This window comes from Clupea harengus, chromosome 5, assembly GCF_900700415.2.
Source record: "Clupea harengus chromosome 5, Ch_v2.0.2, whole genome shotgun sequence".
Lineage (NCBI taxonomy): Eukaryota > Metazoa > Chordata > Actinopteri > Clupeiformes > Clupeidae > Clupea > Clupea harengus.
This window is the reverse complement of record NC_045156.1, coordinates 7,992,454-8,019,953: the sequence shown is the minus strand read 5'-3', so window position 1 is coordinate 8,019,953 and position 27,500 is coordinate 7,992,454. Positions and strand designations below refer to the sequence as shown.

The window sequence follows — 27,500 nt, the reverse complement described above, 5'->3', positions numbered from 1 at the left end:
TTGCTAGCGTGATTAGTGTGGCTGTAACAAGTCCCACTGAAACGTAAACGTGGCCATTCCCCAGCCGCGGCAGCAATCAGGCGATTAGCCGTCGACCAAATTTACCATGCCCAAGGACCCATGAGCCCTGCACGCACGCACACACACGAGAGAGAGAGAGAGAGAGAGAGAGAGAGCACCAGCATGTACAGAGCCAGTAACGTGACCCGTGATTGGCCACGGTGCCATAACCATTCAGCACAAGTAAAAACATCAGCAGTGGTTTGCAGGATATCTCCTTAAGCCTGCAGGTGCTTAGTCGGAGAATCGGCCATGTGCCCTTACCGCCACTGCACCATTACCACCTATGGGTGGCATGTCATGTGAACACCGCCTCTTCCCAACCTTAACCTCCTTCAAAAGATACAGCAGAGAGCTTAAAGCTTAAAACAAATTGGGTTTGTGGAATGATAAATAAAATATATCTATTTAAATAATGCTGCAGCAATGGCATTGCGATGTAATTTCACCTGACATCACATCCTTGCTCAACCTTTTCCAAGTAACTTATTCTATTGCGAAATATTTTGTTTGCGGTTTAACTTCCTGTAATGTGCAAAGGAAATTAAACCTCTGGAACAGTTACTTCTGTTGTTCCAACAGCTGTTTGGGACTGTTTACAATCATCTCAACCACACCGATGCTTAAACTATGACACCACTGTAATTTGCTATAATGTTAACAATGTGCTGTTAAGCTCTAATGTTGGTTTGGTCGGGATCTCGTCATGAAATCATTGTTTACTCGCAAGGTGTACTGCTTGTTTCCAAGGACTGTGACTTCTCACACACACCAAACAGCACTGCTGGTGCCATCACATCCTGTGTTATTCCTTTGAGTCATCCTAGACTTGGGTTTATTTTCAAGTCCGTCCCTCTGATTGAGCAATTACGCAACAGTGGCCAAAAAAACTAAGGAAAAACATTTCATTGTGCAAGAAAAACATCCTGTCTTTAGCTAAAAGGCAAGGTGAGCACGCATGGAAACTCAGTGGGGTTTGGAGGGACATTGGAGGGATCTGAAGTCATTGGCTTGCCCTAATGCCACAGCTAGCCAGGAGCTAATTAGTCTTCTTGTATCTTCAAGTCAATATTGAACAGACAAATGCTTTGTTCTAGGCTTATTGTGAGATTGTTCTCTTGTATGGTTATGTAACCAAATATACTGGGGATGTGTAGCTAGTGCAATGAGATCAGATCTGTTCAAATAAGTACACACCTCAGGTAAATAGGCCTACTCAACAGTTTTAGTGGTCTTTGACTCTCAGCTGTCATGTTGCTTGAATGTAAAAGCAGCAATAAGGAGCTCTGTTCCAAAACTAGCAAGCTAACTACCTAAAAGGCATGCAAAAACCTTGCAAACACCACCAACAGCCCAGTTGACACTGATAGAAGCTTGCCAAACACATTGACTGGTGTCTTTTGGCAGTATAGCTGGCAAAGCTTTTCTTCCATTTTTGCAAGGTATTCCAGCCCGGTATACAGAACTACATAGGGCATATCCTGGATGACTAGTGGGAAAGACACAGGTGTTTATCTGTCCTTCACATGACCATATGCTATTAAAATTTATTTGAGGATGGTACCAAAACTAGTTACCTATAAAATCATACCTCAAAAAGTGTCAAATGATTGCATAGTGTTACTTTCACTGCTGGGACCTAAATGAAATTCAGAGAATGAAAAAGTGCCCAATGGAGGCCGCCCTGTCTTTGGGGCCCGTATCTCCCTGCCTACGCAGAAAGCCAAACTGTTAGTCTTGGCCAAACCTCTTTTTGTCTCCCTCTTGCCTCCCTCCATCGCTCCCTGCTTGCTTTTCTTACATCTGCTGACCCATTTTAAAAATCATAAAGAAGGGAGGGAGAGAGAGAAAGAGAGAGAGAGAGAGAGAGAGAGAGAAAGAAAGAAAGAATAATGGAAAAGAAACAGGTACAGGATGCAAACACTTTTTTTAGTGTCACACAGAGAGAAAGAAAGATTCAAAGAAAGTGAAGGAAAGTAGTGCTGGCATTAAGAGATGGAAAGAGCAAGAGCAAGAATGAGAGAGAGAGAGAGAGAGTGAGAGAGAGCAGAAGGAGGGGGGGGGGGTCACCCCATGCACAGGAAGGAGTGCAATCTCCACAGAGCTCTATTCTTGCATTAGCTTGGCCTGGCTTCAGTGGAAAAAAGCAGTGATAATGGGAATCAGACAGGGCCTTTTAAAGCTCGACTGAGGGGTGTCGGGAGCACGAGAGGAAGCCAGAAACCTGCTTATTCAACACGGAGCGCCTCCACGCAAGCGAAGCAGGCCCCGTGACCCAGATCTGGAAATGACACTCTTGTTTTAGTTTGGGGGTCTGCCTGCAGCGAGCATGAAGGCTACAAACGGCAAGCTAGTGCTACGTTGCAGTATGGAGATTGTCCTGGATAATGGGATTGTTCAAATAGAACACAGTTCAGGTATTACTGTGATTAACATAATGTGTAAAACTTTAGTTTTCACTAGATCTACAAGTGCAGTATATTTGTATAACAGTAGGAGAGGTCATAATTTCCCAGTAATACATAACAGAGGTGGGCATAATAACCATTTCTGAGAACCACATGAGGATATTCTAGTAGATACACTGCAAACTGTTATCTGGATATTGGAGTGGACACCCCAAGTAAACAACATTTTGCAAATGGTAGAAGCATGGTCTGTTTGTGTGATTTACTTCCAACCACGGCTGAAGTAGAAGCCTTTTCCTCAGTTCATAACAAACAACATGGGGACATGTACAAACCATGTAGGTAGCTTTGCAGGCACTGGTATTTTTAAATAATGACATACTTAAGTAAACTTTAGTAAACTTTGTTTACCTTGCTAGATTTCTTGAGACCAACATCTAAAATTATGAGCCTATAAACTTCTCCTCCTTGAGTGGCTTATTACTTATGTTGTAGCTCACTTGAAAACAATGGGTGAAAACCATGCCAAATATATACATAAGTACTAGACCCTAAGGATCAGGAGGTCAGGAGAAAAAACATTGCGAGACATTTAGCTGTCCAAACATGTGCCACATGTCCAACCAGCCAAACTGGAGCCGGTAGACATGACTGCTTACAAAAGCTCGTGCCAAATGTTTCATCATCGCACAGACTGACGTACTTCGGCACGGGTTCTCGTCCAAATAGCCTTTTGGAGTGAACTATGGTCAGTTAGCACTGGTGTTCTTTGAGTCCTTAAGCTTCTTGATGTAATATGTGATCACATGCAGCGCAAGGGGGCTGCAAGGAGAGGATCAGGCCCGAGGAGGAGCCTTTGTTTGGGGGGGCGGCGAGCGGCCCGTGGGCCTGCTGGCGCATGGAGCTCCTGGCTGTAAGACATGTCACGTGGCGAACCCGACCCGGGGCCCAGATGACGAAGCCGCGTGCCATTAGCTTGGAGAGAGAGGGATTGAGGTAGTTACAGAGGGAGGGAGAGATGGAGGAGAGAGAGAGGGAGGGAAAGAGAGGAGAGAGTTGAGGGAGTGACAGACAAAGAATAAGAGAAGGAGAGAGAGAGAGAGAGGGAGAATGAGAGTGAGGGAGGGAAAGAGAGAGTGAGAGAGAAAGAGAGAGCGAATGGGAGTGAGGGAGGGAAAGAGAGAGTGAGAGAAAGAGTGAGAGAAAGAGAGAGAGAAAGAGAGAGAGAGAGTTGAGGGAGTGACAGACAAAGAATAAGAGAAGGAGAGAGAGAGGGAGAATGAGAGTGAGGGAGGGAAAGAGATAGTGAGAGAGAGAGAGAGAGAAAGAGAGAGAATGAGAGAGAGAGAGAGAGAGAGTTCAGTGATGTGGTATCTAAAGCCGCAACCAACATTTGACTCAGCATTGCTGCTGCTAGTACAGACAGGTGCATCTGATTTCCAGTGGGATTTTAAGTGCACATTTATTGCCCTTAAAGCCAGAGAAGGCCCAGACAGACAGGTTCACCACTGGAGTACGTGTTATCACAAGCTTCACTCTTACGCAGTTAGACCAATGGGAATGCCTCACCAGTAAACACAGCCTATAAGAATGGATAATGTCACTCACAGAACACGTGGCTCTTTATATGTCAAAGGTCAAGCTCTCTCATCTTCAAAGGATGAGTAGCCCTGACACATTGTCGTGTCATCCTTTTAGCTAGACTATTTCTAAAGCCAGTTACCGCCATGAATGACTACACGCGCGGCTCAGACAAAGCAAACCCCTGCAAGGTATCTGGCACAACCTTCAGAACGATACCTTTCCCAGGTGACTTCATGGTGCCTCATCAGAGTCTCGACCCTCACAATCAAAACACGCTGGGATAACGATCTACTGGCACTTACACAAAGTGAGTTTGTGGAACATGGGTCATCCCATCCCACTTTGGGAGGGCTTTTCAAAACAAAACAAAAAGTGCAGGGATGAAAGAAAAGGAACGTTCCGGGAGCTGACACCTCAAATGAGTGCGTTCTAATGCCTTCCTTTTTTTCCCTGACCGCAAACGGCTGTCTGCTGTCAGTGGACTCTGTGCTAAGACGCCCGCAGGCTAAGCCGACATGTTTTTAGATTAGTGTGTAGCGCTGTACAGTACCAGCCCCAGCCAATCCTCCTCCTCCTCCTCCTCCTCCTCCTCCTCTTCCTCTCGTTTCTGCCGTGAACCTGCGCCATAGCTCTGCAGACAGCCTGCCATCTGAAATCTGCTCTAACAGAACTCGCACTGAAGTAGTCGCGAAGGGGTGGGGGGGGGGCAGGGGGGCAGTAATGTGCACAGACGCGATAAGCACATCAGAGCCAAAATGGCAGAGATGCAAAGACATACAGGGCTCCTCGGTTGCTGAGCTGAGCTGAGCTGTATTAAATGTGCAATCCAGAGCCAAAATGTCACCTGACCAGCGATGGATGCTGTAAACCAGCATAAACTCCATTTCCCCCCAAAAAAGTGTCACGGGGGTCATACATCTGCGACGTGTATGGCAGGGGTCTGCCGTATTTCATAAGCAAAACCGAGACCTCATTCTGTGAGGCTCGCAGGCCAACCACAGAGGCTGCATCTGCTTCATATCCCCACCACCCCTCTCACTGATGCTCTATTCCCTTTTCCATGCGTGGCTCTCATGCGAGCCGTTACACAACCGTGCACGGCGTCCAAACAAGGCGCCCACACAGGAAACAATGAGAAGCGTCTCTTGTGTCGTCACCGTAGCACCTCAAGCAGAATTTATGGTCAACAACATCCTCTCTGATTGAGGTTGATTGGAGCCATTACTCTGAAGGGCCATGACTAGACTGCCACCGGCCACATCTTAACTGCGCACTACACAAACACATTCCAGACACGCGAGATGTTACCTATTTGTTTTTCTTTCTACTCCATTTCTTACCGCCTTTTGAGGCAAAAGTACCAACCACTGCTGTACAATGAGAATAACAAATTCTGTGAATGACGTTTTTTTTTTTTTTTTTTTAGTGGGTGTTTCGCCATTAATCTTCTCTTTGCCTCCATGACACCAGACTCAAATCCGACATGACCGAATTAGTTTATCGAGCACAATAACTATCCAAGACATTCCTGACATTTAAGGGGGTTTATGTGGGATTGGCCACTTATCTGTATTCAGGGGGAAACTATTTTCACCTGCCGAACATCCATCTCACCCCTCAAACACGGCACGCCACCGCTTGCGAGCTCTCACTCAGACATTACTCATGCATTGCTATACCAGTGAAACCAGATAGAAAAACACAGCGAACACCAACACAAACGAAGGGAATATTTCCATGGCTACATTCTCAAGGACAGTCTCGTCCACAGCGTGCCAAGCTCTGCTCGCGTCTGCTCTCCAGACTCTTCCTAGCTCATGTGCAGGGAAGCTTATTAATCCAGAAGCTTCTATGCGAGCCTCTATGTGACCTCAATGTTTCAGCAGCAGAGAGACCCACCTCATCGCTGTCTCAGCCAAAGGATAAAGTTGTATAGACAGGTACCAGTGAGAGGCTAACCTCGGACTAAATTTGGCTCTGAGCTGATGCGGATGTGGCCCTGATCTGGACCTGATCTGGCATGGCTCCGCAACACGTCAGTACCGTGTACATCCCAGCTTGTGTGGCTGTCTGGGCGGCGTCACACTGACATCCCTTTTCCCCCTGCCACTGCCACACTCATGGAGGTATTTAGGCAGCTGGCAGAGAGACGGGCACAGCAGGGGGGCACCAAAATCCACCTCTCCAATCCTAACTCCGACGCCTCAGCTGGAGCACAGGCAGTCGTCCCAGTGTGTAAAGATGACGTCGCGCGCAACAACACTCAAGGAAGATACCAGGGATTGCAACCACTTCAAGAGCTGCACAAATGCTCAAGAGTGTGTGTGTGTGTGTGTGTGTGTGTGTGTGTGTGTGTGTGAGAACAAGTAGTGTGAGTGTTCGAATTCTGTACCATTACCTGTAATATTTCCAAGCCTTAACAAAACTGAGATATGAAATATACTCTGGTCTAAATAGCCATATCCAACAACATTATGTGTGTGTCACAGAAAACAATGGACATCAGTGAGAACAGGAGAAATCTGTGCCACTCAGGGAGAGAGACAGGACCAGGGCAGGAACGCAGGAACACACACACACACACACACACACACACACACACACACACACACACACACACACACACACACACACACACACACACACACACACCTTTCCTTGGTCTCACGAGCACCGCCTGCATCAATAACGGTAATACACTGAATGCCTACTGAATGCCTATAATGGCTCATCATTTGGCAAGGACATTCCCACTGAGTCAAAATGGGTCATTCAAGTTAATGATGTACTGGAAAGGGACTAACGCTATTATATGAAATAACACAGAACAAAATCACAGCCATTCCCCACTGTGGAACAAACCTCTGCGTCATTACCAAATGAGTTGTGTGCATTTCTTTGTATTGTAAAGAAAAGACGACAATGCCCAGCTGACATGGTGTCTGCACCCTCATTTTGCAGGCGCACAGCCTGTGCCGTTATGCGTTCGGAACTGACCATGAACTGGAAATTCACATTGTTAGTAGTCTTTTGTGTGACTTTGGGGGCAACTTTCACAGCATAATAAAGACATTTTGCATTCTTTTATAATCATGTAAAATTATACGAAACTGAGAGACTAGGAAGGGAAGAAGTAAAAACAGGAATAAATATATATTCACGAAACCTCTGAGCAAGTGGCCCAATCTGTTCAAAGGAGTGAGCTAATTAACACTTATAAAACAGAGATATGCAAATGCCTCATCAAGGAAGGTGGTGAATGGGGGGGAGAGGGAGAGAGAGGAAGAAAGAGAGAGACAGAGAGAGAGAGAAAGAGAGAGAGAGAGAGAGAGGGAGGGAGAGAGAGAGAGAGAAAGAGCACTATCCCAGAGCTGAGGAGGTCGTTGCTTTGTGCCGGGAGAACAAGACCATCAGTCTGTTAAATAATACCTTCCCCACCGACTTAGTCACATTTGTTTGCCTTGCCACCTCACTCATTGATGAAAAGGGTCTCAAAGTAGCTTGCAGAGGATGTGTGTGTGTGTGTGTGTGTGTGTGTGTGTGTGTGTGTTTCCAAAGGGGGTCCCGATTATCCATCACTTCAATCACAAAAAAGAAAAAAAAAAATCAAGGCACATTCTTTTTCAACCACTAACATTACTTCTATGCTAAATGAAAAGTAAGCAATCACAGTCTATGGATGTGTAGGATCCTCGAATAACCCTAGACCCTAGAGTCCCTGTCCCCTTTAAGACACCCCCTGCCCCCCCCCCCCCCCCCCCCCCCCCCTTCCCAGCTCAACTACCCTTTCGCCCCGTTAGAGATTACATAACGTGGGGTGGATTTGAAACCCCCAACACGCTCCCCTCTAGCTGTGCGCTCCACAGTGCCCAGGGGCCCAGTGTCAGCCGGTGACTCAGTCATCCCACCAGAACCCCTCCGCCCCCCCGCCCCCATCATATCTAACCAATGCATTCCGCTGGCCCCAGCCTCTCAGCCTTAAGTCCCCTTTCCCTTTATGTCTGTGTGTGTGTGTGTGCGTGTGTGTGTGTGTGTGAGTGAGTGAGTAAGTGAGTGAGAGAGAGATTGCATGAAAGAAAGAAAGAGAGTGAGTGACTGAGTGAGAGAACGAATATATGAATGATGATACAGGTCTGTAAGTGTGTGTCTGTGTGGGTGTATTTCTAAAAGGTGGCCCACAGACACACTTTCTCTTGCTCTCCCCTTCCTTCACACACACACACACACACACACACACACACACACACACACACACACACACACACACACACACACACACACACACACACACACACACACACACACACACACACACACACACACACACACACACACACACACACACACAATCCCACAGATATAATGACAGGCTAGGGAGGGCTTTAAACGGGCCATTTTGCCCCTGATCAAGCTGGCTCAGTGCTTTCATAGTCTGCTCCACTTCCTGTGTTAAGACACGGAGCTCAGTGACAATGTGAGAGACTCCAGGTGAGGCCTTGCAGAGGGAGATGGCAAAGTTGCATGTGTGTGTGTGTGTGTGTGTGTGTGAAAATGAGAGAGACTGAAGCACGGGGGACCCTCTCAGACACACAAGTCATCCAGGAGCCAGGTAGTCTGAGGAAGTGAAGGCTTTTATCTCGACAGGCGGCCCTGCCTCTTTGACCGGCTGACTGATATCTTGTAGGGTCTGTGGGAACTTCTTGCGAGCGTCTGTGAGAGCGTGCGTACGAGGGGGGGTGAAGTCAATGTCATGTCTGTGTTTGTTTGTTTGTTTGTGTACGTACATTAGCAACCGGCCATGGGCACCAGAAAAGACACTAGATTCCCAAAACTACCTGTTCACATATTTACTGGTGTACACTGTAACTACAACATAAACAACATATTAAACAGCAGGTCAATATAAACAATAAAGGTATTTTCCAGACAGTTTACATGGACCAACATCCACACAATAGACAAATATAATTGTTTTAATGCTGGACGGTGGCAAATAAACAATAATTACACTACAAGACAATAAATGATTGGAGCTGCTCCCTGTCTGAAAAACAAAGGTTCGCCGGGCATTATTCTGACAGCTGTGCTAATCGCTGCTTAGATGGAAGTTGTTGGGAAACCGTCTCCAAGGGCCAGCATGGGGGAGCGCAGGAACCGACAGTTACAACAACAACAGGAAATAAAAAATGGCCCGTGGTCAAAAACTGCACTTTGGCCACAAGGGCACCCAGCCATTCTATTCAGAGGAATCTTGAATAAAAGTGCTGCCAGATAATAAAAAGCTTCTGCAGTGCTTTCAGTGAAAGGAATTACGCAGGACATATTCTTATTTTCTGAAAACTTATAATAGTCAGAGCATATGCAAATAGTAGGGCACCAGTTCAGACTTTCAACTTGCATGTCCTCAACCCAGTCTTGTTGGGCCCAATAGCACCGGCACAAACCCGCTCTTTGTGGGGGGAGGACCTCTGAGGAAGCCTTAGGGCAGCTGCAGTGGGCACAGACTCTGACTTCACTGGTAATGGCCACCGCTGCCGACAAAAGACACAGTCAAATCCCCTTGGCGTAAATAAATACAGCCCTTTCATGCTCTGCCCATTCACTGAACTGGTGCATCTGCAGCAGGGGACCAACTCCTACAACAGGGGACATTTTCTCTTGTCCCGCTGAGGCTCACGGGACACACACACGTACACACACACGTACACACACACACACACACACACGTACAAACACACACACAAATCAGAAACACGTACATACACACCAGACACGCACACACATTCACTCACGCACACACACACACACACGCACTCACGCACACACACACTCACAGACCAGAAATGGCCCCCATTGGGCCCAAATCTCTCTGTCTCTCGGTTGTCCTTTTACAGGGTGGAGGGTCAGCGACAGACCCTTATCTGGAGTGGCAGGGGGGGTTGATGTTGGCGCACCTTGAGTGGCGTTTTTCACAGTCGGTTTTCCACCCAGCTGCTCAAAGAGCACAAAGTAGGCCGAGTGTGATTCATAGCAGCAGAGTTCGAGCTCTGCTGGAATGCGTGATGTGCCTCCGATCCAGCCTGGATTAGTACAATCTGTGCAGCCAATCAACTGCAGTGTGCAACAGAAGAGAGCGGGGCAAACAGTTGAAACACTGTCGCTTCTGTCCAGTTCCTCCAGTTCCCGGGGTCTTTTGTTTTACCTTTTGTATTTTGTCAGTGGTTTTACCCACACGCACACAGCCAGAGAGAGAGAGAGAGAGAAAGAGAGAGAGAGAGAGAGACAGCCAGAGAGAGAGAGAGAGAGAAAAAGGTGCAGATCCCCAGGCCTCCGTAGCCCTCCGTTTGTGAAAAACAGGTCATGGACAACAGCAGGTTTCTCCATTCCTCTGGGCAAGTGCTTAATGACTTCCAGACTGACTGACAGTGTGCTACAGACTCCCTCTCGCCTCTGCCCACTCCCCCCCCCTCTCCCTTCTACACCCATCCTCCTCCTCCTCCTCCTCCTCCTCCTCTATTTTTCCACATCTGGATTGACTCCCTCCCTCCCCCCCTGCCTTTTTCTTTCCCCATGTTGTCTCAATGTTAAATAAAGAAAGAAGGGGATTTGCCACGGAGGAGAAAGACAAACTTTGGGAATCAGTAAGTTGGAAGTGACTGGAGGCCATAAGATAGTGATTCCCTCGCCTTTGGCCTGATGAAGTTAGAGACTGTTTGCACTCCATCTTAATACAGCGAGAGAAATCTCATTAAGCATCCACCTTCACAGGGATGTGTGAGCACACTTTTTCCTGGGTAGATTGTGTGCGTGTATCTGTGTGTGTGTGTGTGTTGTGGTGTATGAGCCGTGTGTGAGAATGTGTGTCTATGTGTGTGTGACCCATTTAAGGTGTCTTTATAGCAGGAACTTTGCAGGAAATGTGTGGAGAGTGCAATTCCTCACACCTAAGCTTCAGATTCTGCTGTTAGAACTATAAAAAATAACCAAATGAGGCCTTTCTGCATGTGTTACTGTGTGTGTGTGTGTGTGTGTGTGTCGGTGGGGTGTGTGTGTGTGTGTGTGTCGGTTGTGTGCGTTTGGGGGTGTATGTGGGTGTGTGTGTGTGTGTGTGTGTATTTGTGTGTGTGTGTGTGGGGGGGGGGGGGGTGGTGTGTGTGTGGTGTGTGTGTGTGTGTGTGTGTCGGTGGGGTGTGTGTGTGTGTGTGTGTGTGTGTGTCGGTGGGGGGTGTGTGTGTGTGTGTCTGTGGTTGGGTTGAAGGGGGACACTTTGATAATTCAGCGATTAGCAGCACTTAGCAGCTCATCCACTTGGTTTAGCCTTAGGAATGCATTCCCGAGTCCACCCCCTAACAACACTGTTTTTCTTGTTTATCTCCAAGCAACACTTGCATTTATGGTAATCAGCTTTTATTTTTTTTTTCTAGGCCAGGGATGCCATGTAAAAAGGGGGCATTGTGCAGGAAACCAGCTTTCAGACAGGGGGAAAAAACAAGAGGAAAAGAAAAAGAGTAGAACCGGAGATGCAAATCAAGGAACAGATCAAACACACGGGTTTTCCTTGTTCTTAGGCGCAGGTTTCAGTGGAGAGTCAGAGAACAGAATCTATCAAAGGAGAGGGTATCTAATGGTAGTTACAGGGTATGCATACAGAACAGGCTGCATTGTTTACAAATTACTGTTCATTCAGATGACTAATTACATTTCATTAGTTTGACCTACGGAGTCATCGATCAAAACAGCACGAGACTGAAATCCATCCACAAACAGTCTGAGTGTAGCACTATGGTAATATTTATACTTCGTATAGTATGCACTTTCAATAAAAGCATAGTATTTTTATTATGACATCTTAAACTGTACTAAATAACATAGTGTTGAGACGTGGGTTGTATGAAGTAAAACACTTAGGACAGTATCTGTATGCAGTATGGTTTTGTTTGGTGTATGACATAAAAACACTAAGGACAGTATCTGTATGCAGTATGGTTTTGTTTGGTGTATGACATAAAAACACTAAGGACAGTATCTGTATGCAGTATGGTTTTGTTTGGTGTATGAAGTAAAACACTAAGGACAGTATCTGTATGCAGTATGGTTTTGTTTGGTGTATGACGTAAAACACTAAGGACAGTATCTGTATGCAGTATGGTTTTGTTTGGTGTATGAAGTAAAACACTAAGGACAGTATCTGTATGGTTTTGTTCTACTTTGTTTATTCTGTCCCACAGTAAGAGAGCTGAGACTTCCTCTTCCCCGCTACTTCATCGGAAGAATAACAAAGAGAGTAACTTCAGTCTTCCGAGGAGATGAAGCTTTTTGTTTGCTCGTCCCGTCACCTTCGCTGTGTTCTGCAGGTGAGCGGAGCCCAGGAGCCGAATCACACGCCGCGCTAAAGGCTTGATTACGAGGGGCGCGGGGAAGGTAAAAGAGGGGATGCTGACTGCCAAATGAGCCAAAATAACAGCAATTATGCCACACGTGTACCTTAAGCAATTAGGCACGCGCTGATTCCTACCGAATCCTGCGGGTGAGCCGGAAGCCTGGCACCAGCAGCTGAACCTTCAGGACAATGGCCCCTCAGTAGGTGAGCAGCAGTGCACTCCTCCAGACAAAACAAATGGTTGAAAAAGACTACATATTGGTCAGAGTGAGCCAATCGTGTATCAACCTGTCTGTGCCGTCATATAAATAAAACAGGGATGACACACAGGGAAGGTGCTGAATGTGTGCACCACGCAAACAAGATGGAGCGTGAACATCTTGGATGAGGGGAGGACTGGTTGACATTTTGAAAAGGCTTGTTTGCAATTCAACATCAAAGGCAGTTCCGCAGTTCTAGCATTACTAGCATTACTTACTACACAAATGGACTTTGATGCTGCATACAGAGCCTCATGTTATAATTCTCAAATGTCAGAATATGCATATGCAATAGCAAATAGTTAGCCGTTACCCAGGACACCAAGTTATTAGACTTAAGACCTTTAATACTTCTTCATAATAGACTGTTTATGTCCGTGTTGGCCATCCCTCACAGTAACATGGCAGACCAACTGAACAGAGGCAAAAAGCAAAGTTTCTCTCAACGAATTTCTAAACCTCCTGGTGGTCACTTGAAGATTTCAGCTTCTCTGAGAAATGAAAGCAAATCTTCTGGAGAATTAAGGCTGCGTATAGCTCCGAGCAATCCAACCGTGCTGTCAATTGGGCCAGTAATCCAGCGTTTGGGTAAAGTTGGGCGCATATTCTTTAGGGCACAATAGGCACACGGACAGAATAAGAGAAAACCTTTCAGTCCCACCGCTATCACTCCAGGGCAGATGGTTTCTTCATTCAAGTTATTTTAAGAAGCCTAAACAGAAACAGCAACTTTGGCAACTGGACGTGGGGAGAAGACAGGCACAGATGTGTACTTTCTTCCAGAGAGGAAGGCATGACAACTAGGCTGTACTTACAGACGTCGGACGCCTCGTCCGAGCCATCGGGACAGTCCTTCTCGCCGTCGCACCTCCAGCCTTTGGAGATGCAGGTCACCTGATCATCACACACAAACTGCTTCGGGCTGCATGTCTTCGGGGCTGAAAGACACGAGAAAAGAAAGCGTTTCTGGAACATTCAACAGAAATAATCATCTAAATCTAAAAAAATTAAAAAATATGTTTTTGTGTATGTCTATTTAGACCAGAGTACATTTCATTTCTCAGTTTTGTTAAGGCTTGGAAATACTACAGGTAATGGTGCAGAGTTCGTACACTCACACTACTTGTTCTCACACACACACACACACACACACACACACACACACACACAAACCAACAAACACACACACCAGATTGCACACTTAAAACTGAAAATAAACAAAAAGCCAATGGATGGGTTGAAATGAGGAAATGATGAAAAAAACAGAAGCCCCTCAAGGGGCGCAATTAGTTAGATGTCATTTATTTTTGTCAAAGTCAGTTTCCCGTTCCTCACGTCTGGGAGGCCGGGGAGGCTGCTCCCCCTCTGCCCTGCCTCCTCCTGAGTCTGCAGTCTAATTGGGCTCCGAGAGCACTGGCCTTCCTGGCACAGTGATAATGACACGGCTGACAGGCTGCCTATCTCTTCCCTGTGTGAGCTTCCTTCATCAACCTGGAAGTGCTTGTCAGAGGCCGGGAGGCTTGTTCCTTTGTGGTCTGCTTAAGTGCATTCTCCACAGTGGCCATTTTCGGCTCGCCATTTATCTTTGCACTGTATCTTTCAGCCCGCCACTGTGCCACATGCGCCTGGCTGTATGTTTGTGTGTGTGTGTGTGTGTGTGTGTGTGTGTGTGTGTGTGTGTGTGTGTGTGTGTGTGTGTGTAGGTCTCTTTGTGACTCTTCTGTGGGCATATTCTTCAGGCGAGAGACATGATACCAGTTGGTCACTCTGTTTGTTTGTTTGTGGACCAGTCTGCCAGTCCACCTGGCTACTTTGCTTGGCCCCCAGTGCCTCGGAGTCTAAAAGCCTAACTGTGCCGGTTGTCCAGACGGTCGGTTGGATCAGGTCGCTGTTCCCAGACCAACAGCAGTGATGCAACTGGTCTGAGTGCCATCAAAGGACATCTTGTTCAGTTAAAAAGAAAGAAAAACGAAAAAAAAAGAAAACAAGGGATGTGGGGGATGGGGTTGGGCACATATAACCCCTATTTCACTCGTTTCTTTATTTGGTTGAAGAAGGCAGCGTTCCAAACCGCACCACCTCCATCCCCCACCCCAGCCCCCCCCAAACTCACCCCTACCCTCTTTTTTTCTCCACCAAACCTAAACAGTGAGGTTCTGTCGTCTGAGCAGCACCAGTGAGTGCTTGGGGGTAGTACAAACACAGTGGAACACAACCAGAATTGCTGCTTCACGGGGGGGGGGGGGGGAAACCTGACTTTGCTCAAAAAAGGGGAAGGTCGGCTAGAGATCTGTGCAGAGCCTTCCTGACTGTCTGGTTTCAATTTTTTTCTAAACCTCAATGCGGTTCTGGTGGCGGCAATCAGGAACCAGTCTTTGTCATCAAAGACAAGTTTCATTTCTATTTATTTCATTGATATTCTTATTCTCTGTTGCCATATCAACTAATGAGGGCCTGGTGTGTCATTCCTGCACTAATCCAGACCTGATCTGTCATGAGGAATGTCAATATAGAGGACCTGTATCATGTCTTTTGTTGGAAGAAACGTAAAAACGAGAGAGAGAGAAAGAAAGAGAAGGAGAGAGTGTGTCTGTGTCTGAGTCTGTGCGTGTGTGTGTGTGTGTGTGTGTGTGTGTGTGTGAGAAAGAGAGAGACAGAAAGAGAGAGAAAGCTGACCCAAATAGCTGTCTTTAGAGAAGATCTGGCCCCGATGTGAAGCAGCAGTGGATTCACGCCAGATCAGAGCCAGCTCCTTGCCAGAGGCCGCCACTATCTCCAGCTGGTGCTTGATCAGCAACTCAAATAAAAGCCCTGCTTGCACAGACCTGTGACTTCAATGGTTTCATCCCAGTCATCTCCACCACCCCCACCCCCATCCGCATCCAACCTCCAACTCGACTTTAACAAAAATATTTTCCCTCTCAGCTCCTCCATGTGACTTGTTCCATATAAACACTACTTAGGCCTTGCTTGGAAAATGCCTCAGTCCTCCTCAAAGAGCTCAACGAGGAGCGCTCCCCCACTCGAGTGTGTCACATCTCGCGGCGCAGCTGCAGCTGCTGCTGCTCCCCTCAGCCTCGGGGAGGCCACCGGACTTGTGTATTAGAAGAGCAAAAAAAACAATAACTCTCGGGTACACTTAATTTCAACACACTCTAGCGTTGGACAGAACAATTCCGGGCTATACAAAAGAGTAATGGGGAACGGTGGTGGGAGAATGTAGCAACCAAACGACGCTATAAAAATCGGGATAAATATTTAGAGACCGAGAGATACTGAGCATCCAGACACTAGCAAATTGCTGGCTGGGTTTCATGGGAAGTGCAGGATGAGCGTGAGGCGACCAATCGCAACGCAGGGCCTGAGACGTCTGACCGGCTCCATCTGCCCGTCTCAAAGCCGCACATCAGCAAAAGGGGGTGGGGGGGGGGGAGGAATGGAGAAGCAATTAGGGGCTAATTTGGGGTTACGGGGGGAGAGTCTTTTCCAGTGCAGGCCCACAGTCAGGTGTCTGTCGGAAAACTAGGCCGGCGTTCCGCACGTCCCCGGCCCTCTCCGCTCAGCTCGGCTCGGCTCCTCCCTGTTGGAATGTTGTGGAACATTCTAACACACAGGTCATTTTAGAGGCTCCCAAAAACAGGGGGAAGGGGGGGGCCGGGGTTTGTGGTAGGTTTTTTTTTTCCCTTCCCCTCTTTTTTTTCTAAAGCAGGCAAGAAGTCTGCCTCTCTTTCAGGTGAGCACTGAGACGCTGTGTTTATTTGTTTGTGTTCTCCAAATAAACGGCAGCCTATGGGTTATTTTAGCGCATTCCACCTCCGTGGAGCCATGAAGGGGGTCTTTATCACGACCTCTGGAACCGCCTGAACACACAGACTGAAAACACAGAAACAGGCACACACACACACACACACACACACACACACACAGTAACAGCACCAATACACCTGTGTGCATGCGCTCTATCACACACACACACACACACACACACACATAGTTAAACTATATAAAGCCTGAGTGTTTCATCTGTTAAGCCGCACAAACACACCGAAAGCATTGGGCACAGGTCTCCAGAAACTGACTCACTGCTTTCCCCTCGCCTCCTGGTCAGTCACAATTGCCTGCGACGCCACACACACACACCGGGCTGGGAAGAGAGCCCCGTTACACACTCACGGTGTCCCTCCACCCTTGCCCTCATTTAACCCCTCCATCGAAATCAATTAGCACGAGCCCACCAACCAGGGGTTCACGGCAAGCTCGCTTTGACATTAGGAGTATTTCGTTCGAGAAAAGATCACTTTTATCATTGGTGGTTGCTGTTGTTGTTGTGCTTTCTTTTTTTTTTTTTCTGGCAAGAGAGATGACTGGGAGCGATTAGCCTAGCACGTGGGATACTTACACAGAGCTTTAATGAATGGAAGAGAGAGAGGGAGAGGGAGGGGGGCTGAGAGAGAGAAAGGGTAAGTCTCCAGAGACCCACCCCACACATGTTTTAAACATACGTGCAGGCTCAGAGCTCCCGATAATGGAGGCGGACAAAATGGGAGCATTTAGCCATGGCCTCAGACAGAGCTAGCAGAGGCAACAGCAGCCGCGGAGCCACTGGGGAGGAAGAGGAAGTGGGTCAACAGGTTAGCGTTAGCGCCGCTAAGCCACTCTGTTCACTGTATTCCCTCAACACACAGACCTGGCCTCAGACACACACATACACGGCTGAATGAAGGGAAAGTACACACACACACACACACACACACACACACACTCAAGTTATGCATGAGTTAAGCAGAGCTGATATTGCATGATATTAAAGGTCACCAGTGTCCTCAGAGGCAATTATTCATTTAGTCGTTTATTATTTTATTATTGGGATATACAGTTGATTTAGGGCCAATTTCATTGAATTGTTTTATACACTCTAAGACTGAAAATGGACATGAGCATTTTAAACTAGGACTGGGAACAGACAAGTATTAATATTGCCATTTGACATTTCTATGAGCACACATCATTCCCATCATACTGTGCTGTATTTATGATTGCTCTTAGTCCCCCTTCCTTTAAAGTCATCGATTTAGATATCAAATAACTGTCATTTTAATAATAATTACCGCTGCGTATACCTCGTACCGGGCACACAAACACTCCCCACTATGAAGTATGACCAAACTAAACTACTATTGCCTTTTACTATGATGCTTCACGAAACAGAAAGAAGACCAGAAGATCCTTCTGAACCTCCAGCCCCCCTGAACACAGCACTGACTACAACCCTTAAGCACACAGACAGGTTCTGATTCTACTGATTGCTGTACGCTGTGTGTGGTATGAGGAACGGCACTCAGCTGACTATATTAAAATATGCCTGGGTGTTTTTCTGTGGTTTTCAGCCGGCCTGATTGTGCGCCTCAGTCAATGGACTAAAGCAGTGCTCCTCAGAGGCGTAGGGGAAATGGGGCTTTTGGTTGAGAAAGTGATAAAAAGTCTGTTATTGTTATCTGTGTGTGTGTGTGTGTGTGTGTGTGTGTGTGTGAGGGAGGGAGAAAGTAAGTGTGTGTGTGTGTGTGTGTGTGTGTGTGAGGGAGAAAGTGTGTGTGTGTGTGTGTGTGTGTGTGTGTGTGTGTGTGTGTGTGTGTGTGAGAGAAAGTAAGTGTAAAAAAGTGAAAAAAAGCAGTCTCCCACTGAGTGCGGGGCTCGAAGCAGCTTCTAAACGAACAATGAATTATGCAACCAGTGATGGCATCGTCACGGTGATGGGGATAGTGTGTCCGTGGAGGGAAGGGGGGAAGAGAGGGGGATGGAGCAGGGGAGGAGAGAAGAGGAGAGAGAGAGAAACAGAGAGAGTGAGTGGATGGTCAGAGAGAAGAGAGGAGAGGAAAGGAGAGAGAAGAAAACAGAAAGAAGGGAGGAGAGGGAGAAAGAACATAAAAAATTGGAGAGAAAAGAGGAGAGGGGTCCCAGCCAGGGCAGCCATCCTGTGTTTTTCCACTGCACAGGCTCACATTCACAAGCTGTGTTTTTCACTACTCAGTGGCACACGCACGCGCACACACACACTTACTTTCTCTCTGTCTCTCTCACTCTCACACACACACACACACACACACACACACACACACACACACACACTTACTTTCTCTCTCTCTCTCTCTCTCTCTCACTCACACACACACACACACTTACTTTCTCTCTCTCCCTCACACACACACTTACATTCTCGCTCTCTCTCTCTCTCTCTCTCTCTCAAACACACACACACACACACACACACAAGAACAGGCATTGCCTTTGCACTGTCTGCTCCCCACAGTCCCAGGAAGAACTCAATCAGTGAAGAAGGATGTGCCCCCTCTCACTATCCAAACAGACATCGCTCTCGCATCACAGCTCACATTTCACCCTGCACACTTCTCTAACTGCCCCCCCGCACACACACACACCCTCATCTCACTGCCCCTGTGCTTTACCCCCCCCTTCCCCATACCAGACTCCTGGCTTATTGCCCCCAGCTCCATACAGCTCCATTCCAAACTCCAGCTGGCAAACTCCAAGCAAACTACTAACAACTAACTCCACACGGCTCCAAAAGCCTTTAGTTTCAACTCGACAACTAACTCCAGAAACGGCTCCAAAAGCCTTTAGTTTCAACTCGACAAATAACTCCAGACACGGCTCCAAAAGCCTTTAGTTTCAACTCAACAACTTTCAGCATAGTCCGCCATCACTGGAGGACCTAAAAACGTAAGTGTGTTAGCCTGACATTGAAGGGAAAATTAAGGAATGAAATGGCTTGTTGAGTGATCAGTCATTTCCTTCACTTGCATTCACATCAGAACACCGCCCAAGTGAATGGCAGCTAACGCGCTAGGAAATGCCTTCTCCATGCCATGTTCTGGAGAGCTCCGTGGGGAAGTTGAGTCAGAAGGCTAGCTGGCTAGCTGGCTAAGCGCAGGAGCTCACGTGGGCCGGACCAGCGAGGCCCGACAGTTATCCAACCCACCGGCGTTTATGTAAGGCTGCTCGTTTGAGCACTCCAGAGCGAGAGGTCGCGCTCGACTTTGGCAGCCTGAGTGCAACGCAGAGTCGTGAAAGGGGTACCACATCACTCGGCCTGCCTGCACGACGTGGATGTTTTGAAACCAGCTGTGGAATGTAGCACAGCTCCACAGCTGCATTCTGTTCCACCGTCTTAGGACGTCAAAGAAAAAGTACACACACACTTAAGGTTCCGTATTCGGTCACCGTGTACTCAAAACAGGCTGTAAATTCAACAAATATTTGGGAGAGTGAGAATGTGAGTCGATGCAAAAAAAAAAAATTTGGATTGTAAATTATGTCAACACTTGTTTTAATTGTGCGAGTCTGTTCTTGCAGCGGTAAGTTGTTGTATGAATTTTGTAACATGCACCCAGCATGTAAGTTTTCGCCTGCTGCTTCGTGCGATCTGATCATGTAACGCTTGCACAACCCCAAGGAGAATGAACCAGATGAACCACAAGACAGGGCCTCAGTCAAATGAGATTAAACTGTCTCCTAAATCACGGGCTAAGTGTTCACTGGGAGTCATAACAAGACATTTCATCTCTCTGAATGAGCGTGATGAGTGTGTCAACATGTTTGTTGTATGCATGCGGCACTGAGACCACCACCAAATGAGTGCAAACTGAGTGTGTGTGAATGTGTCAACATGTTTGTTGTATGCATGCGGCACCGAGACCACCACCAAATGAGTGCAAACTGAGTGTATGTGTGTGTGTGTGTGTGTGTGTGTGTCAACATGTTTGTTGTATGCATGCGGCACTGAGACCACCACCAAATGAGTGCAAACTGAGTGTATGTGTGTGTGTGTGTGTGTGTGTGTGTGTGTGTGTCAACATGTTTGTTGTATGCATGCGGCACTGAGACCACCACCAAATGAGTGCAAACTGAGTGTATGTGTGTGTGTGTGTGTGTGTGTGTGTGTGTGTGTCAACATGTTTGTTGTATGCATGCGGCACTGAGACCACCACCAAATGAGTGCAAACTGAGTGTGTGTGTATGTGTGTGTGTGTCAACATGTTTGTTGTATGCATGCGGCACCGAGACCACCACCAAATGAGTGCAAACTGAGGGAAAGCAAGGGAGAGAGAGAGACACTGAGTGAGTGAGTGAAAACTCACAGTGTGTGTGTGTGTGTGTGTGTGTGTGTGTGTGTAGACTTTTCTTTACTTTGCTGGTTTCTAAGTACACTTTACTCTGCAAATGATCTCGGACCAGCCTAAAAATTCTCCCAGCATTCTTCACACTCCTCCCCAGCATTACGAGCACCCAGCTCCGATTCTGCAGTCTGTGCTAAAGGGGCGTGACTGGGCTGCAGGGCCTCTGACAAACAGCCTGGTTTAGTCTAGCAGAGATAGTAATGTACGTTAGAGTAAGCACACTGCGATAAACGGCCCACGCTGACGGGGCCGAGCCAAATAACAAGAGGAGACATCAGCAGTTCCACTGACTCAATTGGCAAAGACAGGGTCACTAATCAGTGCTCAAACTGATGCCCTTATTTTTGGGTTGAATCGGCGCTTCTGCTTACTGCAATGGAGAATAAGACACAGACACACACACACACACACACACACACACACACACACCAGCCCTGCCATCTTTCCTGCTGATTCTGGAGCTTCATAAAGGTCACACAGGCAGCACCAGTCTGGGTTGTTTTGCTTGAGCGAGCTCTTTTTTTTTTTGGCATCAATGCACATAAAAAATCTAGTTGTTCTGAGGTGTCGACAAATATCCAGAAATCCGAAAATCTTGCTGACAAATCTGAATGCGGCTCATTGGAGCTCATTTGTCACCCTGAACAAGCCATTCCAGAGACATTCGAGTCCACACCACGGAAGGACTTACACCATGTATTTATGTAACCTAAAGCACTCTTTGGTTCCTCTGCCAAGCCAAATATACATGCTATATGAAAACAAATCTTAACTGACTGTGACAAACTCTAAGCATACAGCAACTCGGGCAACACTACAGTGAGTGTGTGTTAAGTAGATGAGTTCATGTCATTTGATGGGGCAGCCACACAAGTAGCTCCAGTTATCTACCTAATCACACGTCTATCTCCTCCACTGTCTATCCAGCAAATTAAAGACTCTCTCCGCCAAAGGTAGTGGGGTGGAATCGAACTCGGACGCAATCTATCGATTATTAGAATTCCACAGGATGCTCCTCCAGAAAGAAATTGAGCAGTGGATCGTCGGTTTAAGGGATGTTCATGGTTACACACACACACACACACACACACACACACACACTGATGTATTTAAAAAGGCAGCCAAACAATCTGCCAAAGCCTCGATGAGGAGATCCTGCAGTCAAACCGGGGGTGTAGTTGTGGATGAACGAAAAAAGGAGCAAAACAAGCACGTTATCTTTCACTGAAGAACAACAACATCAACATGGCAGCATTTTATCAGAGAATGTTCGGGGGAGTCTGACGGAGGGAGGCCTCTGGGTGAGGGGATGTTGGGGTGGGGGGGTGGGGGTTGGAGAAGGTTGGGTCATTAAAACCTTGGAGACCCTGGGACGGGTCAGAGGAATTCTCCGCCTGGGTGCTTTCACTGGAGCACGGGCAGGAGTTTGATCAGTAATTACCATGCAAACAGCCGTGACAAAGAGACCAGGCCAGAGAGGGAGATAGACAGAAAGAGGGAGAGAGGGGCAGAGAGGGAGAGGGAGAGAGAGAGAGTGAGAGAGAGAGACCAGGGCAGAGAGAGAGAGAGAGAGAGAGAGACCAGGGCAGAGTGAGAGAGGGGAGGAGAGAGAGAATATGTGAGTGAGAGAGAGAGGGAGAATATGCGAGTGAGAGAGCGTGATTGTGGCAGAGAGAGATTGATAGACAGAGAATGAGAGTGATTGAGAGAGAGAAAGAGTGCTTGACTAAACGACAGAGAGAGGGGGGGAGGTCAGTGGTAGGGGTACAGGGAGCCCACAATGTTTCAAAATTCTCTGTGAGCACCCTCTCCCTCCCTGCATGGACCAGGCCTCATGTGTGAGCCACCCACATGCCACCCACATGTTTGACCTCAGCGGAGCCTCATGGGGAGTCCTGGCCTGAGAACTCCCTCACTTCACCTTCGTTCTCTGGTCACTCCTTCACTCCTCTCTTTTTTCCTCTTTTCTCTGCTTCTCTTCAAGCGCCTCATCCCTTGTTATTATGACTTCCCCCCCCCTCTCTCTCTTCCCCATGTATTCCCATACTTTCTCTTTATATTTTCTGATCTCTTTACCTCCTTTCCCTTTCTCTCTCTCCCTAACTCACACTATCTCTCTCTCTTCCTAAACCAACTTAACATCACTCCATAGATTGTATGTCACTTTTATAGATTGTAGACGGAGAGAGAGAGAGAAAAAAGCAGAGGAAAAGAAAAAAAGGGAAGGAGAAAAAGAGAAAGTCCCTCTCAATTTGTCACGTTATGAAACAGAAAAGGGAAAAAAAGTGAAAAATGTGTTTCATATCCCAGCTGTGCCTCTTAAATAAGGCCGGCTACAGAGAGCCATAAAAGCGCCTCCAACGCTCTCCAGAAACAAACAACAAAACAAAAACAGCCAAAAAATGCAGACTGGAGGCTGCGGTAAGTGTTTTATGATAATGCCACAAGTTTCCAATGAATCTTTTTTTAAAGTTTGAGCGTTGCTGTTATTTTTCTTCTTTCTTTTTTATTATTATTTCTTTTCAGAGGGTAGAAGGATGTTTTAGTGTTTTAATATGACAGGAACTAACCATTAGCATTAGATCAAAGGATATAGTGTGTCGGTGTGTGTGTGTGTGCAAGTGTGTGCAAGTGTGTGATATGGATACAGAGATCTGAAAAATTCATGCAAAGTTCAATAAAATGTGTGTGTGTGTGTGTGTGTGTGTGTGTGTGTGTGTGTGTGCGCGTGTGTGTGTGTAAGAGAGAGAAATAGTGAGTGTTTATCATCTCGATATAGCAATGTTTATAGGTATGCAAGTGTGTGTGTGAGTGTATATTTATGCCTATATATGTAGGGGTTACAGAATGAACAGCTGGAATGCGCTCATGTCTGTAAACTGCTGCCAAACATAATGGCACACGGCTGAGCAAACCCCACTCCTGCAGGAAGTGTTGTGTGTGTGTTTTTCTGCGGGTCAAGTGCCACTAGATGCTATCAATCCACACACACATGCCTTCACAGGACCCAAGCCAGGCCATTAAGAGAAGCAGAGTAATTACATTCTGTCTGGATACATTTAAATTTCGATGACCAATGTAGCTTAGGACAATCTAACCACTCCCGAGTTCAAGCACGGGACCATTTGGCAGTCTAAGTTTAAGGGGTCGGAATTGGTTTCGGTCATGTTTGCAAGAGGAATGTTTCAGGACCAGAGTACTTTGCTTTGCTTCGAAAAGCTGTGGTACAGGCAGAGCATTTTCACACACATTCAACTGTGGACGTTTGCATGTTCCAAGTATTTCAGATATCTAATCCAAGATATTTATATTTGAATACATTTATATTTATATTTATTCTTTTCTCCCACTATTTGGCTATTGTGGTTCTGTGCGAAGAAGTTCCCAAGTACAGACGTGGACAAAATTGTTGGTACCCTTCATTTAAAGAAGGAAAAACCCACAATTGTCACTGAAATAACTTGAAACTGACAAGCTCCAGTTTTGTCTCGTCTGTCCAAAGGACATTCTCCCCTCCAGTTTCGCTTTTATATGATTTGCTTTCAACAGTGGTGTCCTCCTCGGTCGACTTTGGCTCAAACAGCGACTGATGGTGCGATCTGGCACTGATGTACCTTGACCTTGGAGTTCACCTCTAATCTCTTTGGAAGTTGTTCTGGGCACTTTGGTTACCATTTGTATTATCCGTCTCTTCAATTTGTCATCAATTTTCCTCTTGCAGCCACGTCCAGGGAGGTTGGCTACAGTACCCTGGACCTTAAACTTCTGAATAATATGTGCAACTGTTGTCACAGGAATATCAAGCTGCTTGGAGATGGTCTTATAGCCTTTATCGTTAACATGCTTGTCTATAATTTTCTTTCTAATCTCCTGAGACAACTCTGTCCTTAGCTTTCTGTGGTCCATGTTCAGTGTGGTACACACCATGATACCAAACACCACAGTGACTACTTTTCACCATTTTAAATAGGCAGACTGACTGATTACAAGTTTGAAGAAGCCTGTAATGCTAATTAGAGGACACACCTTAGTTTAACATGTCTCTATGGTCAAATTATTTTAAATCTTTTCTAGGGGTACCATCATTTTTGTCCAGGCCAGTTTAATTCGTTTTTTTTTTTTTTATTATTATTCTGTTGAACCACAATTCAAAAGCAATGTCTGATCTTCATTAGTTCATTTTCAGTATTTTTTTTATTTATTATTACTTTTGTCAGTTTCAAGTTATTTCAGTGACCATTGTGGCTTTTTCTTCCTTTGACGGAAGGATACCAACAATTTCGTCCACGTCTGTATCTATCTCTGGGATTTGGAAAAGCACAGCCTTCCCAAAGAGCTCGTCATTGACTAAATATACATGCAAATGTAGTCTGCTTGAGGTAACTGATGAGGTATGGGACATGCATTAAAACCCCTGAAAAACCATGGCACACCAGCCACATATCATCCCCACATGGTTCTGTTGGCGCCGCCTCTTAAAACTGCACTTAGCGATGTCCTGGATTGGGCTCGCTGCTAATGTCTGCAGTGATGGGGGATGCCGGGGAAGGGAGCGGACAAAATCTCTCCATCTAAATTAGAAGGAGAAAGTGGGAAGATTTGTATAGCGAGTGGAGGAGGCCTGTCTTCACTTAGCAGACATGTCCACTGCAGGTGTGCATCTAAATTGAGAGCTGGGAGATGCGTAGATGGAACACCCATTACTGGAGTCTCCATTTAGTCTAATGAGACAAATTAATTCTTTACTTTTTTATATATTTTTATTTTATATATTGTTTTTCTCATGTGTAGTACTTATTATGTTTTTATGTTTATTGTCTGCACCAATATGCCAAGACAAATTCCTGGTAGGCGTAAACTTACTCGGCAATAAAAACAATTCTGATTCTGAGGCTTCTCCTACACACGAACCTCCCACATAAGTGTTCAGTAGGACGTACGCCGAACTCTCCCAAACAGTTGTAGGGTGTTCGAGGCCATGCTCTGTTCAGCATGCAGAGGAGCTCACTAAAGCACGGTGACTGCCTGAGCTTGCCGGGGAGCCGCAGCTGAGCCACGGGGTGCAAAGTAATATATAAGAAAAAAGACTGCTCTAATCATGCATTTTAGATCAAACCAGAAATGTGTGTCTGTCTGAGAATGTGAGTGAGTGCATGTGTGTGTGTGTGTGTGTGTGTGTGTGTGTGTGTTTGAGTATTTGTGTGGCTGTGTGAATGCATGTGTGCGTGCGTGTGTGTGTGTCAGGTAGAGACAGTGGGTGAGTGAGAGTTTGTTATGCTTCTGTAACTCTGAAATTCTCAGATAGGAGATCCAGGAATCCCATTTCAGTTTGTCCACCGTATCAGTGGGTTGTCCATTTCAAACCACTGCGCTGATTAATTGGACTTCATCAAATAATGACAGTATTTAATTGCAGTGTGAAATTATTTCTGAGAAGGTTAATGCGTTTGTACTCTTCCCTGCATACAACTGCAAAGAATATTACTATGTTGCCGGTAATATATTTATTAATTACACTCTAATTATACTCCTTGTGGTATTGATTAGCATTCATCTTATTTCAATCAGAGACAGGAAAGAAGAGGAAAAATCATCTCAGGCTGTTCCGCAGGCGTTTCTCAGCAGCACTAATTTATTGTCCGTATCTCAGAGCAAAGTTAATGTGACGTACAAACACAAAGCACAGGCAAACTGGTTCACTGGTCTTCACTTCATAAAATCTCCATTCATCACAGGTGTCAAGCTTCCCTTCAGAAGGACAACAAAGCACTGCTAATTGACCACCTCTGGCCATCCCCCCACCATCACTCCCAATGTGCGCACACACACACACACACACACTCCCCTGAATCCAGCTTGCCCTGCAGTGCCTAGGGTTACCAAGTCATCCATCCCATAATAACCACTGTACAGCATGCTGGCCAGGTGTGAAAGCAGACCTGCCATCTTTGCTGAAAAGCCTCTGGCCACCAAAACACACTGGACACTTTTTTGAGGAGAGGGAGGGGGGGGGGGGGGGGGGGGGCTGGCTGGCTGGCTGGCAAGATCTCAAAACGGCCCATATTAATCTCACACGCTCGCAACGGAGCAGTGGAGTGAGGGTAATTACAGCCGGGGGCCTTAGTGACAGAAGGCTGATGGTCAGCGCTGCTTCCCCCAAACATAGAAATCTCAGCAAAGTAGACTTTAAAAGCCTCTGCATCCCTCAGCCTCTATTCTTGCTCCAAGCAGTGTTAAAATGAGTTTGCAACCCTGCCATGTTTATGACTGAGCTGCCGCACTCCAGGCAACGTTTATATATGCTAGGCTGTGTTTATGAAGGGGGTATGGTGGCTTAGGAGGGACAAACGTCTGGGCCAGCAGACCAGTGCTATAAACGCAGATGGCTCCAGGGCAGACTCAGCGAGGGCTATTTCGGCAACCCAAGGGGTGTTGCCCGGGAAAAGTGTGGGTCAGGGTGACAAACACTGGAGAACGGATAACCATCTGAATGAGTCAGGATGGCCAGGATGTTCCACTTAAGTATGGGTGCGTAGAACAGTCTCTCCCAAACAAGGATGACTTCATTTCAAAGAGACAGCGCACCCACGTGTGGGGTGGTTTTACTGCCGGG

The 27,500-nt window shown here is 46.6% G+C and overlaps 1 protein-coding gene across 1 annotated transcript in view; it reads right to left on the bottom strand.

Moving 5' to 3' along the window:
• Positions 1-27,500, bottom strand: part of lrp1aa (low density lipoprotein receptor-related protein 1Aa) — a 149,331-nt gene that overhangs the window by 113,856 nt on the left and 7,975 nt on the right. Inside the window, exon 2 of the mRNA XM_031567561.2 lies at positions 13,508-13,630. Coding sequence (XP_031423421.1) covers positions 13,508-13,630 — 123 coding nt within the window. The remainder of the gene's footprint in view (positions 1-13,507; positions 13,631-27,500) is intronic.